This window comes from Podarcis pityusensis (assembly GCF_964106645.2).
Source record: "Podarcis pityusensis genome assembly, chromosome: 13".
In the NCBI taxonomy this organism is placed as follows: Eukaryota; Metazoa; Chordata; class Lepidosauria; order Squamata; family Lacertidae; genus Podarcis; species Podarcis pityusensis.
The window spans coordinates 22,640,739-22,657,977 of NC_138038.1; the positions used below are offsets into that span (position 1 = coordinate 22,640,739).

At 48.8% G+C, this 17,239-nt stretch overlaps 1 protein-coding gene across 6 annotated transcripts in view; it reads left to right on the forward strand.

Annotated features, from left to right (window-relative positions):
* Positions 1-17,239, forward strand: part of ARHGAP23 (Rho GTPase activating protein 23) — a 164,851-nt gene that overhangs the window by 120,804 nt on the left and 26,808 nt on the right. For 5 of the 6 annotated variants that reach the window (XM_080979247.1, XM_080979244.1, XM_080979246.1 and 2 more), the window contains 8 exons: positions 262-1,864; positions 5,362-5,517; positions 8,850-8,961; positions 9,993-10,050; positions 11,191-11,328; positions 13,690-13,992; positions 15,092-15,153; positions 16,755-16,882. In XM_080979247.1, coding sequence (XP_080835373.1) covers positions 262-1,864; positions 5,362-5,517; positions 8,850-8,961; positions 9,993-10,050; positions 11,191-11,328; positions 13,690-13,992; positions 15,092-15,153; positions 16,755-16,882 — 2,560 coding nt within the window. The remainder of the gene's footprint in view (positions 1-261; positions 1,865-5,361; positions 5,518-8,849; positions 8,962-9,992; positions 10,051-11,190; positions 11,329-13,689; positions 13,993-15,091; positions 15,154-16,754; positions 16,883-17,239) is intronic. The other variant, XM_080979245.1, reaches the window with a different exon arrangement.

The window sequence follows — 17,239 nt, forward strand, 5'->3', positions numbered from 1 at the left end:
TTTTGAGAAAACATTCATTACAACAGTAAACAAGAAACAACTTGTCCCAATAAAATCATACACTTTTGTCATGCTGTGTGCTAGTGTTTTGTTTATTACCCTAAAATGCATATTTCCCATGAGTGCTGGGTGGATCCCTTCCGCAGTCTGAACAATTTATGTGTTCAATAAACATTTGCCATAAAACAGTTCCCTCTTGATAGGGAACTGTTACCTGTCCAGCCCTTACCCATTTTTCCCCTATTTTCCCTTCCTTTCCAGGCATATTCTCAAGATGCCTACTTAAAGGGCAATGAACCATACTCTGGAGGGGCCCAGAGCATCCCTGAACCACCACCCATCTGCTACCCTCGCAAAACATACCCGTTCCAGTCGAAGGCCTCTCCTCGGGATGTCCCAGCAGCTGAGACGTACCAAGGACAGCAGGTGGACAACAGACAACCCTACCATTCGGGGTCTTCAGGCCCATCTTCTCCTTTGAGCAGCACTGCGGTCCAGCGTATCCCCCCCACTGCTTGGGCTGAGTCCCCACAGAACTTCAGCAGCAACCATTCCAGCCCCGCCCACCGCACAGAGGAGGTCCAGTATGGAATGACCCAGAGGGTGCCTGTCACAAGGCCCATCCCAGCTTCCGGCTCCTTTTCCCGCTACTCCAACAGCAGTTGCCCGGGTTCTATAGCCTCCCCCTTGCCCGAGAGGTACTGTGCCCCCCCTGCTCCCTCTATGCCCAACCACGCCTGCTACGGACCCCCCAAACAACTCCCCGACCACCGCGCTCATGGCGGGTTGAAGGATGCTCCCCGCGAGGGCCGGCCCTCCCGGGACTGTGCCGGAACCGGCCCCAAATCTGTCAGCCGCCTAGAATGCCAGCAGGCCTTGTCCAACTGGATCTCGAGCCAAGTGCCGCGGCGAAGCTCTTCGGAGGAGCGCCGCTGCGCCATGCCGCCTCGCTACCGGAGCGTCTCGCAAGACCGGCTGGGGGACGCCCCGGCCTCCCGGGGCTGGCCTCACAGCGCTTCTCAAGACACTTTAATTCAGTCCTCTGCACACGACAGCTGGAGTTACCGAGCTCGATCGGATAACTACCTGGTGAAATACGGGCAATCCTTGGAAGCTCTTGAACAAGGTGCTTTGATTTCTCCTAGATATGAGAGGTGTATGTGGTCACCGGACAGGTTTTACCGGCACGGGCAAGTTAATCGAGCCCAGCCTAGCCACCCAGGTTCCTATATCCCTTCTGCCTCTTCCAGGGATCCGCCTCCTGCACATGTGCAGAAACACCCTTCCCAACCCAACCTCCAGAGCATCAATGACTCTGGGTATATTGGTTACCGGAGCTACAGCCCTTCGTTCCAGCGCAGGACTGGCTTGCTCCATGCCCTGTCGTTCCGGGATGCTACTTTTGGTGACCTTCCGACCATTAATATTTCCCAAAGGCAAGGAAACCACTCGACGCCACCTTACGTCGAAAGGCCTTTGCCCACTGCCGTGCTCCCAAGTGCCTCTGCTCCTTGCCCGGACCCTCCCTTGGGCAGTAGCCCAGAAATCCCCATGGACCAAAGACCAGCCAAGCAAGAGAACGGCACGAGGCCTCTGGAGCGGGCTTCTCCACCTCAGCCCACGGAACGGTTGCAGCCCGAGGCCGAGGAAAGGAGGGATGAGGTGGTTCTCCGGCAAAAGCCCCCAACTGGACGCAAAATGCCTCCTCCTGCGAGACAGATGAACTTTGTCTTCCCGGACGACATGAAGGAAACAGACATTTGCGATCCCCCTCCGCCGGCGCTGGCAGCCGGTAAAGAGAACAAGCGGGGAGTGGCCCCATTGGCTACGCCAGAGGATTCCCTAGCGTCCATTCCATTTATTGGTAAGTAGAGAATGCAGGTTGCTATACTTGGGGAAGGCGCTCTGTGTTAGGATAAGCTGAAAAGGGCTAGAGGCTTCAAGGTCAGCCACCTGCAACAAGTTCCTCCTCCTCCCCTCAGAGGGGGAAGACACTGAAGTTGAGGATGATTTAGCTGGACCCAGTGAAGCGGCAGGGTCACCAGGACTCTGGACCAGAGTAGAGTTACTGCGGAGTTTTCCCTAGTGCAAGAATGGCAGGGCAAGTCTGAAGTTTCGGATAAGTCAAATGAAGTCATCTAAGGAGTATTCATCACATCCTTGGACTGGTGTTTGCCCTCTCTCAGCAGATAATCCATTCTGTTTCCTCATTCCGAATGAAATCTCCATTAGTGGCAAAGAGGTGGTGAGCAGTTCACATTAGGCAGCAGAAAGCAGGGTCTGAATCTCTTAATTCCTTTCTGTGATTCTGAAGTGTGAATCAAACCCCCCCCCCCCCGGACCCCACTCCCCAGAACTCATCCTGTTGGTTAGGTACTGAGGAGCAGGTAGGCAGGAAGGAAAAAAGGAAGGGTTTGTCTATGCTGCAATGTAACATAGCACAGTCTCTGAGCAAGGTAGATTAATAGGGCTCGCACCATCTTAGCATCAGACTGTCTGCTATTTGTGCTGCTGACAAAGCAGGAGCAAAACCTGTGTTAGCACAGCTGTGAGCTGTCCTTGGGCCAGAAGGCGCTGTTCTCTTCCCCACCCACCACCCCCGTCTTCCTTGGTGCTGTTTTCTTCTACCTGGCAACTAGTTACTGTCATTTTTGCCTCCCCACTATTAAGATTCCTTTTCACAACCAATTTATATTTACAAGCTGGAGGCCTGCGAAAATATGTGAATCCGTTAGGCAGCCACATGCATTGGAGTCTCGGAGACCACAGAGTACATAGCCCAGTTAAGGCACCAACTCTCTTTAATACTTCGGGGTCGGGGTGTGTGTGTGTTTAGGTGTCGTCTGTATTCTTGGGCACCACACGGCCGCAGACAGTTGAGTTGGGTTGTGTGAGTAATTCCCAGTAACGGATATTTTCCTGCAGGTCCCAGGCTTTTAATTGCAAAACTCCCAGTCCTAGCTATGCTATGCTGTGAAACTGCTATTGGCACATCAGTGTGCAAAACAGGAACTTAATACAGAAAAGGGGCCCACAATAACGCAACAGTCGTTGGAAGGGGCAAGGAACAGGGTGAAGGAGAGTCTGCTTCCTTCCCTTGTATTAACATTTCGTTCCCCCAGCTTGGGTCCCTCCCAGCTGGCTCTGTTCACTGTCAAGAGGCCGCACCCTCCGGGGATGCCAGGCTGCGAATGGCGTTGTGGCAGTAGGGGGCCCTTCTGAGCTGGTGTTCAGAAATAGCCTGGGTTTCCCACTGTGGAGCAGGCAATTGGACCCAACAATATCCCCTTCTTAAAGAGCAGTGTCTGCTCATAGAGGCTCTTGCTTTTTACCTGTGCAGGTTCTCCTTCCCTCGGTATGTAGGGCTGTCTTCACAGTAGTAGGAGGTGCTTGGGCATTCTCGCTAGGACATAAATCATATCCCTATCGTGTACCTTTTGCTGATGCTGCTGTGGGGGTGGAAAGCTGGTGTCTGGGAAGATAAGCATAACACACACACCCTAAATTTACTCCCAACTCAGCACTTCCCCTGTGGTTTATGCATATAATACAGACAAGTGCCTAAAATGTAAACAAAGGAGCAAAATGGGAGATCTTCATCTGTTAGGCTCCTAGCTGCAGTCGGCAGGAAGGGGAGACTGAACAGGGTTGTTTTTGGCTGAAGAGGCCTCTGGCTTCTGTCAGTGCGAAGACCCAGGAAGCAGGCAGTAGCAGGGAAGCAAGAGCAGCAGCCAAAGCCACATTTCCTGCCATGGAACAGTGCAGATTTACTTACAGTGCAACTCCTTGCAGTTACGTGGTGCTGCATGAGTGAGACTTCATCCAGCTCTTCTCTTCATGCTAGCCCTGCTCACTTTCTAGTGCCACATAACATTATACATTTGTGTCACACCACATGGCACACAGTAGTCTGGCTTGCATGCCACAGTGAGCCAAACTCTGGCTTATCAGGACTGCATGAATGTTCTGGCTTCCAGAAAGAAACTCACGCCAACTTTGCTCCTCACTGTTTCTTTTAGCTCAGTGCAGCATGGCAGCTAAGCCAAGGTTTATCTTAGCGTGTCGTCTGAACCTGGAATTGCAAGCTAAATTTCTCCTTAACTGTGATCTGTAGCCAAGAATAAATCATGAGTTTGAAGGACCAAGCCAGAACTGAGCGACTTTCATCTCTGCCCAGGGAGCCAACGCCTTCCCATGTTTGCTCTAGGCCATAGTTTGGCATGTAGATGTGGCCAGTCTCTTGGAAGTAGCCAGAACAAATCCACTTTCAGCAAAAATCCAATGCAGGGTGACAGCAGGCCATGATGTGAGCAGAACTACAGGGTTGGCCTCCTTGGCTGTTGTTTTCACCACCTGCATCCTGCCCACCCTGTGGGGTCCTTACCTGAGCTAGGTGGGAGCTGGGGGTTGGGCATGAACCTCTTCTGACAGCTGTGATCACCTCTGTTATAAGTGGGTAGGGGTCAGTTGCATGGGTACTTGGCAAAGAATTGCACCCTTCTCTCCTGGTGGGATGTTAAGTTCTTGGGGGTCTCCCTAGGCTGCATCGCCTCCTGAGCTGCACCCGTCCTCCCAGACTATAGCCCTCGCCAGCCTTCCTAGGGTGCTTTTCCCTGGCTGGAATATATCCTTGAACTCTGACAATTCTTCTTGCTTGCCAGGATGGAGGATTGTGGGGTGGGGTGTGTAGAAACTAGCCTACTGCACAAAGGTGAAATTTGCATTTGTCGCTCTGCCCACTTTTGCCTCTAGCCTCTCCCACTGTTGGCATGTGGTTGCCCACAAAAGAACTCAGCCTGACTCAGACTGGAAAACGCTCCCCGCCCCTACTCTCTGTTAACCACTCTAGCCTCTCTTAAGGTGGCCTCCTGTTGCTACTACTACTCCTCAGCTCTCCCCTTGTTTGCCAGCCACTGCTGGACTCTTTCCCTCCTCCATCTCCCAGTGTCTATTTAGTACAAAACCTCTCATTTAGAGAGGACTCCCAAGTGCCTGAAGGGACCTGGGCAAGAGCCTTACAGGCTGTGGCAAGAGACTCATTCATCTCCCCATTCAGAGAGCTGCAGTCCTTAGTCTGAATGCTGTCATGGAGGATAAGGCTGTCAGTGGCTTCTAGCCACAATGGTTCAGTTCTGCCTCCGCCATTGGAGGCAGTGTGTCTCTGAATGCTAGCTGCTGGGAATCCCCAGTGGGAAGAGTGCTATTGTGCTTGGGTTTCTGCTTTGAGGCTTCCCATAATAATCTGGTTGGCCACATGCTGCCTTTGGCCTGATCCAGTCTTAAGTTGTTAAGGTTAGGGGGGTTAGAGCTTCCCCCTCCTCTTCCTGTTCTGCCATTTTATGGTGTTCTCTGCTATTCCAGATGAGCCGACGAGCCCCAGCATTGACCTGAAGGCAAAGCACATCCCCGCCTCCTCTGTCGTCTCAAGCGCCATGAATTCCGCCCCTGTGCTCTCCGCCAGCCCTTCCTCGCCCACTTTCACCTTCGCCATCAACCGCCATTATTCCCAGGATTGCAGTAAGTACCTTTCCAACCCTGCTGCCTTCTGGCTCCGAACATCTTCCTATTGGGACTAGAAATTGCAGGCAAAAGGAACATGCAGGTTTCCCTTTTACAGAATCAGACCATCAGTCAGTCTCACACAGTACAGTGGTACCTCTGGTTGCGAATGGGATCCGTTCCGGAGGTCTATTCGCAACATGAGCAGAATGCAACCTGCATCTGTGCGTCTGTGCATGTCGCGATTTGCCGCTTCTGCGCATGCGCGTGGCATCATTTTGCGCGTGCACAAGCGGCGAAACCCGGAAGTAACTCTTTCTGGTACTTCCGGGTCGCTGCAGGACGGAACCTGAAAACGTGCAACCTGAAGCAAACGTAACATGAGGTATGACTGTACTTGTCTACCTTGACTCCTAGGATTTCGGATGAGCGTTTTCCCAGCCTGCCTGGAGATGCCAGGAATTGAACATGGGAATCTTTCTGATGCTGTTCATGTGCTCTACCACTGAGATATGCCCTTCTCAAAACGTTAGCAAGCCTGCCTGAAACACTCTCCTAGAGAAGGGAGCCCCCACCTATTGTCAGATTCAATTGTTTGGGTTGTTTTAAAGACCAAACGTAACTTGGACATTTAGCAGAATTTCTATAAGGATTTCTCAGTTTCAAACTTTTTGGAACTTTGCATTCAAAATGAGTAATGTTGTTGTTTTGAAAGCCACGTTTCATTCTGAATTCTGGTTCATGAATTTTAAGGCAAGGACGATAAGTACCAGTTTGCTTAGTTTTAATACTGGGGGAAAGAGTTCCGTTCCCAAACACGTCCACCAAGATTCTTAAACCAAACTCCAACCTTCTCATTAATGGCTGCTGTCCTTTTCCCCGCTTTTTTCAAATTTGGAAAAATATTTATAGATGGGGTGAGGGGTGAGGAATTGAAAGAAAATTTTGAGTTCGGAGAATTCACTTGAGAATTGTTCTGCTCAACAGCTATGGTGCAAGAAAGGTGGGGGTGGGGTGGTGCAGAGAGAGGCAATGGTATGTTTTATAATAAATTCCACTGAAGCTGAATCATGAGATGACGGGGAAAAGAGAGTTTGAAAGCCAAGTCTTTAAGCCTTAGACTTCTAAGGCAGTAGCTCTCAAACTGTGTGCTCTGAGGGAATTGCTAGTATGATGCTGGACCTGTCAGTGCTGGTGAAATTAAATAATGAAGGGCTCCCACAAGCCTAAATTACTCACCCCGGGAAGAGGCTGCCTACCATGTCTGTGTGATCCACTGCTCTGGCCTTTCCTGCTTGTAGGCAGGAAATACATTCAGGACAGGGACTCGTGCAGAGGCACAGAAGGCGGATTCCCCTGAGGACAGGCAATGTTTTCTCTTTTACATTTGAAAAGTAAACATTTTGGAGCCATAAGCATGACACAAGTCTCCTAATTCTTATTCGGGGGAGATGAAAACTGTGCCTCACAGCTACCAGATATTTGGGGGGAAACGGTCTGGGGAACAGTGGTCCACAGTCTGTGTTTGCTTCTAAGAAGATACACATTTGTTGGCATGACTGTATTGATACAAACACTTCTGAATCCCAATAAGCATATAATCCGTGTAGTCAGCCTCTTGCCGCTTCCAGTCTGTCCACCTTCATGGGGGAAGATAGGATAAATGAGTGCCAAAATCCCAGGTGGAACTTTGCTTTGTGCCTTTGCTCCAGACCCTGTTCAAATATGGGTGGGCTTTTGAGAAGATGAAATACAGATGATAAATTGAAAGTGGGAGCCAAGGTAGAACATAGTTTAAATTTTTCCTGTGCATGCCATCTGTTTAACTTTCCTGCTGCGAAGGCTCCCCCTCTATATATCAATATAAGATGCCTGCATATATCTAAATCCAGATCTCAGGGTTACAGCCCAGTCTAGTGTCACACAGAAATGGGTCACAGGGTGTGGAATATGCATATGGAGGTGGTGGAGCTGTGCAAATTGGAACTGGCTCAGTGTGGATTCATTTAAATCCTGTCGGGCAAACTATACAGTCTATTTAATGTGAGATGCAATGGAGAGGAGGCAAAACATGTCTCCTTACCCTGGATATCTGGAGTAGTGGGGCAGGTTTAGCCCTGACCCCAGTGTTGTCTGCAAGTGTACCCCTGCACCTTCTTCCGTATAAGTGAATGGCTGCCTATGTGGGAATAATGAAACATTGAACCTGGAGATAATATGGTGGGAGCAAAAGCTGCCCACTGTTCCCAACCACTGTTGGGCCAGGCATTGTGACCAGAAACCTCATGGCAGGGGGTGAGTTGAAGGGGATCCTGGCCATATGCAGACTCCCAACTTAACAACAGTGACAAGCACCTCCCTAGTTGCTAATATCCTCTCTAGCTCTTTAAAATGTGCATCATCTTGTTTATCTTTAGTCACGTTAGGGTGAGTCTGTGTTTGACCTAGTTTTTATAGGGAGATGTTGCTCCTTTCTACAAATCTACCTACACATGGCCAAATGAAGAGAGATCAGTTGCCAAACTCCGCCCTTGTTTGAAAGTTTGCTTTTGGCTGTTTTCAGTTTCACTGTTTTCAGTTGCCCCCCTCCCCATATACAGTCAAACCTCGTTCTGCGTCCACCTCTGCTTGCGTCCGCTTCAGCGAACGTCCGCGGCAAACCCGGAAGTACTGGAATGGGTTACTTCCGGGTTTGCCGCTCGCACATGCGCGGAAGCGCTAAATCTTGCTGTACGTGCGCAGACGTGGCGTTTCGATGTGCGTCATTTTCGGGTTGCGGCGGAGCTTCCGGAACGGATCCCCACCGTAACTCGAGATTCCACTGTAGTCACATATCCTTGATGTCAGGGTGTTTCCCTCCACCAGGCATTGGGAACTGTCACTGCTGGACATTGGGTGTTGGGTGGCTTGGAGATGCAACCTGCTGAACTTCCCTTGAGATGACTCAGTGGGCTTTGCTTATGCTCAGAATCACTTGACTCATTGCCACGCTTGGAGTCAGGAGCTAATTGTCATTCCTGGGCAGTTTTCCCATGCACCTGAGTGCATTTTGCCATTCCTATACAACCTGCCTAGCCTCAACAACAACAACAACAGCACCCCTGTTTCTTTCCACCAATGCACTTGCTCCCTGCAGGTTCCACACCCTGGTCCTCTCTCTGCAGGCTGGTCCCTGTGGGTAACAATAAAAGACTGAATAGGGTGGTGATACAACAGGGTGTCAATTACAGTGGTCCCTTTGGGGGCAGGTGATTGGGCTAAATGGCCCTTTTCTAGCCCCTTCGACCTCCGCCGTTTACTTTTGCTGACCTTTGCTTACCTTCCTCTCCCCCCTCCCCACTTTGTCACAGGCAACATCAAAGCCAGTCGCCGGTCTTCCTACCTCTTAGCCATAACCACAGAACGCTCCAAGTCATGTGATGATGGTCTGAACACATTTCGGGATGAGGGGAAGCTTCTGAGGTGGGTTTGGTTCTTTGCCCCTCCCCGCCTCCCCCCAGTTCCTTGTAATTAGCTGGTTTTGGGAGGGGGGTTGGTGACTATTATGCATTCTTTCTGAACTGTTTTGATTTGTTTGGTATTGGCAACACATTCCAGAGGAGCAGCTGCATTATGTGGGTGGAGCCAGGCAATGCCTTCAGCCTTTCAAAGGTTTTGGCAGCAAAAACAATCTAGAGACCACCAATCTTGGTCCAACCAGCTCAGTCTTGTCTACTCCACAGTTAGCCAATGTGGTGCCCTCCAGATGTTGTTGGGCTTCAGCTGCCACCAGCATCAGCCACCGTGGTTGGCCCAGTGGTCAGGGATGGTGGGAGTCAGAGTCCGACAGCATCTGCAGGAAGCCACCTTGGCTTACCCCCATTCTGCTCCAAAGGGGCAGTTCTTCCAAGATTTTCCAGCTCTGCAGCATGAGATCCTTCAGCTGGAGATGCCAGGGATTGACCCTGAGACATTCTGGATGCCAAGCGTGTGCTCTTCCACTGAGCCTTGGCCCCTCTCTCCATATGTTTGTATTTTGCGCAGTTATATCTATGTGGAATCACTGGTATTGGAACCCTGCTCCCGGGAGTTGTTATCTATGACTTACTGGTTCTGTATGCAGGGCTCCCAACCTCTGGGTGATAGTGTTGGCCACAATTGTGTTGTGGTGTAAGCTTCTGTACACCAGAACCCATTAGATGCATTTGATATAATGTGTTGCTGAGTCTTAATCTTCAAAATATGTTAAGCTTTGTACCATAGAATTCTTCTTTAGTCCCCCCCACCCCGCTGCTGCCTGCCCCGGTGGCATGATGTGTGCAACCTATGCAGCATGGAGTGTGGTTTCTTCCTCTTTTGTTCTGAAATGCAGGAGATGGATTAGAGTTAGTTGCACTCTAGAGTTTGGTGTGTGTGTGTGTGTTATGTGCAGTGACGTGCCTGAGTGTAAGCAGGGCTCGTTCCCCTTTTAATTTGCGTAGCTCATGTCAACTGTATTGATGGTTTCTCCTTAGGAGGCTGCCGAGCCGGGTGCCAAGCCTCCGCATGCTAAGAAGCTTCTTCACTGATGGGGTGAGTATTGTGGCTCTGTGACCCTCCTTTTCTTAAAAGCGGGGAGGGGAAGTGGATCAGTAGATTCTGCCTGTCTCAGTCCCTCATCACACTTGTGTATTGTGACTCTAATTAAACAGAAAATAAAACTTTAAAGCACACCCACCGACTATTCCTTTCTAGTTTCCTTATCTGTTTTTTTTTTTTTTAAAAAGAAGTAACATTTTCTGCATTTGTAGCTAGAACAGGTTCACTTATCCTTCCCTCCCCATGCTTCAGCAATGTGCTCTCCTCCCCTGGTTCTCCAGAAAAATATTCTGAACCTCTGCCTGAGCAGCACTTCCTCATTTTGTCTGCTCTAACGGCGTTTTGCCTGTACGTAAGCATGCCATCTGTTCCTCGGCCTAATTTGAGCAACTATTTACCTATACAGTAAATAGTTTTTACCTATATTTACCTATACTAGTTGCGGACTTAATCCATTTTGGGGTGCTGTTCGCACCTGAAAAGTCCGCAACTAAAGTGCCTCTTCTGCACATGTGTGCGGTGCAGCTCGCTCTGCACATGCACAAAGTGCGCAGATCGCTTCTGCGCATGCATGGGCAGTGAACCCGGAAGTAAACACTTCCAGGTTTGCCGCATTCATAAGCTGAAAGTCCGTAACAAGAGATGAACACAACACGAGGTGTGACTGTATTCAAGCTGCATTCTGGCCTCCTTTAAGACTAGGGTTTTGTTTTGTTTGTGGGTGTATTCTGCAATGTGCCATTAGTGGTGGATTTCTACTGGAGTGTCCACACACCACTCTTCTTTATTAGTAGTTTTGTGATGCTTCCACAATGTTATATAGTGCAACAAAAGCAGAACAACCGGGAACATTTGTGGTATGGAAAGTTATAGGATTTCAGCAGGAAGTTGCAGGATGTGCACTGATTAGGAAACAAAGTAGTCTGTCTGCCCCAGGGGCAAAACAATATTGAAAGCAAGATCACGTATCAACATCCCAGTACCACCATGAGCACAAACCATTGTGCATGCACAATGGAAAGCGTGTCTGGAGGGGCCTCCCCTTTCTCTCTCCTTCCCCAGTGGTTGAGCAGCAGTCGCCTTCCCAGCCATGGGTGCCCAACAACCTCTCTTTTGTTTTCCGTCCCCTTGCAGTCTTTGGATAGCCTGGGTACCTCTGAAGACACCCGATCGAAGCGGCATTCGACCTCGGACTTGTTGGATGTCACTTTCAGTGACGTGAGGAAAGAGGGCTGGCTCCATTACAAACAAATCCTCACAAAGAAAGGCAAGGTATGTTGTACCTTCCGCAAGGATGGAGTAGTGTGGGTGTATGTCTTTGTTTGGGGTGGGCTGGTAGGAAATAATTCTGATATATACACTGGTAAGCACTGGCCATCACCAGTCAGGATTTTTTTTTGGGGGGGGGGGATGACAGTAAACTGAATAGTCTGCTGTGTGTGTAGTATTAAAGGGGGGAGGCAGTTGGGAATGTATGGCCCTTCAGTAGCTGGGACTCCCAACTCTTTAGTCCCAGCCAGCATGACCAATGGTCAGGGATGCTGGGAGTTGTAGTCCAGCAACAACATCTGGAGGGACTGCAGATTCCCCACCCTTGCACAAAAGCATAGTTAAGCACTACAGCAGACCCACGGCTTACGCACGATTTACTTACGCAATTGCAGCTTTGCGCAGGTGGCAGGAAAATGAAAATAAATGGAGACAGGGAGGAGGGAACAGTCCAATATCTTGTGTAACCTTCCCATAGCACAGCAAGCAAGGTGGAGGCTTAAAAAGCTCTTTCTGCACCAGGTTTTCCTGCCACAGAAAAATTTGAAGCCCTCCATCTTGCTTGCTGGGCTCTGGGAAGGTCACATAAAGCCTCTGTTTTTATATCTGTTGCAAGCTGCCCCCCAGAGTGGCTGGGGCAACCCAGTAGGATGGGTGGGGCATTACTACTACTACTACTAGTACTACTAGTACTATTTCGGGTGGCCTCACAAGATCTCGTGAGAACCTCCCACAGCCTTCCAGAGGCCTTGTGCAATGTTCCCAGGGGCAGTTCCTGCAGTTTTCCTGACTTCCCATGATATTGCCTTTGCATACGAGCCCCCTGCACACAACCCCCACCCCAGTTTAAAAATAATGAGTCTGATAGGAGTTGAACTTTAAAAATAATAATGCAGAAACAACCCAGCACTTTGGTTCCAGTGCATTACTGTAGTGTGTGGAATGCTCAATGTTTCTAGATTCCTATTCCTAAGCAGATGAAAAAGAAAATTTAAAAACAGCTTTCTCTGCTAATAATGAGTGGTGCTGTCCCATCCTTTGTAACCCTCAGAAAGGGAGCTATGTTTACATTTCTGTACTATTTTACTTAACTGTGGAAGCCAGGTGACCGATAAGAAATCCATAATTGTTGGACAATGAGATAAATAAGCAAACCTGCACACGTGTACTAAGTTTGGACCCCGTCCCCCAGTTTGAAAGTTTGGTGTTTCTTCTTGTAAGTAAAGGTGCAAATATAAATCTTTTAAGTATTGCAACATGTTCTTGAGTTCTTGAATGCTCTTCTTTTTTGGGGGGAGGGGGTGAAGGTGGGATTTCACTCAATGTTTTCTAGTACTGTAGCTGGAGGAAACCTTGTTGCCATTAAAAAAACCCAAAACGCAGTGCTAGAGCTCATGTGTTAAATGTGAGAGCGCCAAGGTTCAATCTCTGTCATCTCCAGGTAGGGCAGGGAAAAGACACCTGCCTGATGTGTTAGAAAGCCACTGCTAGTGCCCTGTAGATAATTTAGAATTCAACTCCCATTATCCTTGATGATTGGCCATTCTGGATGGACTTGATGGGAGTTGTAGTCCAACTTCATATGAAGAACATCAGGTTGGGGAAGGCTGGTGTAGGCAGCACTGCATGCACATACCAAAGCCTTACTTGGTATAAGGAATCTTCCTATATTTAGCAAATAGGTAACTTAGGTCTTGCCCAAGATGATGTAGGGTATTTTCACATGAGCGCCTTAAAACACAGCGAGATCATCCCCACCTCCGCTGCGTTTCAAGCTGCGTTTGCACAGTGGGGCTCACATCAGAAAAGTGGGGAGGGGGAATATCTTCACCAGACACACATAACCATTTGGGTTGCTCCCCCCACCCCCACTCCCTACAAACTCTTGCCCATTAAGCTTTCATGTGCGCATGCGCGCTCATCTGTGCATGTGCGACGGCTGCTAGGATACGTTCACATTTTCCGGTTTTCTAGTCTGATTGAAACTGGTTTGAGCAAAAAATAATAATGCATCAAATAGCAGTGTTTGCCAAGAAACTACAGGATCGATATGGACTGTGGCTGACATCGTGTGAATACAAAATTGAAAACTAGCAGTAGAAGTACGCTGGATGCAGAGCAAGCAGTAATGTGAACATGCCCATATTAAGCCTGAGTCAGCAAAAGGGCTTGATCCCAGGCACTACTGAAGCTGAAGTGTTGCCTATCAGAATTTGGTGCCCCAATACATCTTTGCAGGAAATCTCTCTCTCTCTCTCTCTCTCTCTCTCTCTCTCTCTCTCTCTCCCTCCTTCACCGCCCCTCTGTCTTCCTCCTCCCTCAACATGCGCCCAATTCCTACTCTCGTTCTTTCTCCCTCTACAGAAAGTTGGCGGAGGCATTCGGCAGTGGAAGCGGGTCTTCGCTGTCCTACGTGCACACTCGCTCTACTTATGCAAGGACCGGCGGGAGGCTGTGGCCATTGCCCCGCCCCCAGGTGAGGAGGAGCAGCCGCCAATCAGCGTCCGAGCGTGCCTGGTAGACATCTCCTACAGTGACACCAAGAGGAAGCACGTCTTCCGGCTGACGACCGCTGACTTCTGTGAATGTCTCTTTCAGGCCGAGGATCGGGATGACATGCTGGCCTGGATTAAAGTCATCAGGGAGAGTAGCAAAGCCGAGGGCGAGGTGAGAACTGCCCTTGGCTGGCTCCTGGGCCACTGGCTTTTCCAAAACATCTCTATCGGCAGTCTCCTCTGTGCTTCTCTCAGGTGTTTGCCCTTTTCCCCAAGGAAGAGGCCACCTGCAAATTCTCAAGCGTGCCTGGTCTTAGCACACACATTGCTGTGAGCATCCATGGATCTCCCATGGCATGTTGGGATCTGCACACATTTTGTGGCCTCCATCCAGGCTGTCTTCCAGAGAAGCAATATACACATAGAAAGGGGGGGACCTGTGTCCATTACCAGAGATTTCTTTGAAAATGCTGCTGTCTCAGCAGCTTCTACTGCTGAAGAGGCAAGCCACCATTCTATTTAAAAAGCAGCTTGCCTCTTTGTAAATCAGAAGTACACTGAAGAGAAGCCTCTGCCTGTGCATGCAGTTATTCTACATGAAGTTTCTTTGTATAGCAATCCCACAGCATGAACATGCACTAGTGTGAGGATGTATACACAGCAAGGTTTCTTCCCCCCTCCCCCCGAAAGTTTCAGCAGTCCCTGAGAATTCCATGCTAGTAAAAGCTTAAGGCTTGGGAGAGCTGAAAAGTCAGTTTGGTGGTTCAGCCACAAGAGCTGCTGGAAGGCGAAAAGCCTCAGCCCACGCTTGGATCTTGGCCTGTGCATAATTCTGAATTTAGGAGGCAGAGTGTGCTCTCAATTTTATGACCATGCAATTGTTCATCTCCATACTTGGGCTTCTTGACTTTGGGAGGCACAGAAGTTGCTTTGTCCAAAAATTGGGCCTGGCTGTCTTCTGCCCCCTTTGGCTGGAGGTGATAGGAAGGATAAACTATCCATATATGTAGGGAAAGAAAAGGTTCTGCCCTAATTATTATATATGCAGAACATCCCTTCACCCCTTGATTCCTGTTTGAACGTATGAGCTGTGCAGGCAATTAATTGGTTCAAACTCTGATTTGACCACTTTTTAGCCTGTCCCAGAATTTTGATGGAACTGAAAGGGGGAACTTTATTCAGCAGAGTAACGAGATACTGTTGAAACCTGTGTGGCTTTGAGCTGACAGTTAACCTTCTTTCTATATCTTTTCTTTCCCAATAATCTCCAGGACCCTGGGTTTGCAAGCCAAGCACTGATCAGTAAGAAGCTAAATGATTACAGAAAAGTGAGGTAAATTTCTGACCATTCTTTCTTCTTTGCTTCTCCCCACCCCATTGTGTCAGTCTACGTCTAGTTCTTTCTAAACTATCTGGGCTGCACCACTTTAGATTGCTGTTGGGGACTCGTGATCAAGTCTCTATAGAACATCTTCCCCACCCCCACACACATAGAAAGCAAGCTTGTGAACGAGAAGCTGGGCATACTAGTTTTCTAGATGGAGGGGTTGTGGGTTTTGTGGGGCAGGGGTATACGAAGGAACATCCTATTAGATTAGACACAATCTGCAATCAGACACAGGTTACCTCGGTCAGGCATGGCTAAACTTGTCCCTCCAGCTGTTTTGGGACTACAGCTCCCATCATTCCTAGCTAACAGGACCAGTGGTCATGGATGATGGGAATTGTAGTCCCAAAACAGCTGGAGGGACAAGTTTGGCCATGCCGCCTCAGATAGTACTTTTGGGGCAGGTATCTCAGCCTGCTGGTTCACACATCCTATTTCTTCCCTTGTTCCTTGTTAAGTGCAGGGCTAGGTTAAACTTAACATTTGCCAGAAAACTCCCTCACAATTATATAGCAAATTGAAGCACGTGTTACCTCACTCAAGATGGTGCCACTTTCACTGGTTGGTGTGCAATACCTCCCCTCCTCTCCTCTTGGTTAGTTGACTTGCTGATAACAGAGTTAACCCTTAAGCTGCAAACTGAATGATCCCTACTGTTGCACTTCCAACACCCTGCTCTCATGGGCATAGCCGGGGAGGGGGCAGATGCCCCCCTAAATAAATAAAAATCAATCCAAATACTTAAGTAACTGAGGTTCTGCCCCTCTAACATAAAGCCTGCTCCCCAACATAAATCCCGGCTACGCCCATGCCTGCTCCATTCATTCAAGCCTGCCTGCCTAGCTGTGGACATTGGAGTCCAGTGTGGATGTCAAGTGTGTCACACTCTTAGCTTGCATTTACAACTTTACACACCCTGCTGGTTCAATAATGGCGCCTCTCATCAGTAGCCTTTTGTCTCTCTGATTGACTTGGATCAGTCTCTTTAGTCACCTCTGCAGTTTAGCACCTTATTCTTCCCAGAAATGGATGTCCGTAGACAAGATAAAAACCAGCATCATGAATCATTCCTGCAGCTGTTAATATTTGCTTCCATAAAATTATAGTACAGGTGCAGCTTCCAGTCTGTTATCTAGGGCAGCTCCATGCAGAGTGATAGTAGAGTAGTCTAGCATTAGGGTGAGATACAATATGAAAGGTGAATTATGTGTACAGTAGTACCTTGGTTGTCAAACTTAATCCGTTCGGGGAGTTTCCTGCACTCAATTGGAAGCCACAGAAGCCGTGTCGGATGTTTGGCTTCCAAAAAACATTCGCAAAGCAGAACACTTCCAGGTTTGCAGTGTTCAAGAGCCGATTTGTTTGGGAGCCAAGACGTTTGAGAACCAAGGTACCACTGTATAAGTTTGCCATCATAAAGAAAGCTTTGAAAATTCTCTCTTGATGGCAAAGACCAGTGGCAAAGAGTTGATGGCAAAGACCAGTGTTTTATATGTTTGAAGTTGAGGCCTTGAGTTGATACATTGCATGTTCCTTTTCCCTTACAGCTCCTCTGGGACCAAACCAGACTCCTCCCCAAAAGGTCCTCGTGTGCCGGGGGTGAAGTCAGAATTGCAGAAGCAACTAGGAGCAGGGCCACCCCGTTCCCCACGGCAGGATACCATCACGCTAAGAGGTATGAGAGCCTTGAGTGCATCTCTGTCTGAGTCTTTGTGAGCAACAGGGTGAGAAGACACTCCGTGTACTTTGCACCTTAATATCCAGAGGGAGCACACAAATCTGTGAATAGTGCCTAATTTTTTTAATCAACAGCTTCAGGGGCTCAGATTTTCCCAGATGTTCTGCTCTCTGAGGTCCTGCTGCCTCATTCGAGCTGCAGCAGCAACTGTTTAATTTATCCCTCTATCATTCTACATTAACATGTCCTCAAAGCTGCTTATATTTGTTTTTAAGGAGCAATATAGGATGGCAGGGGTTGCTGGTCAGAAGCCAGAGTGACTTATTGGATATAATATAGGATCTCTGGGAGGCT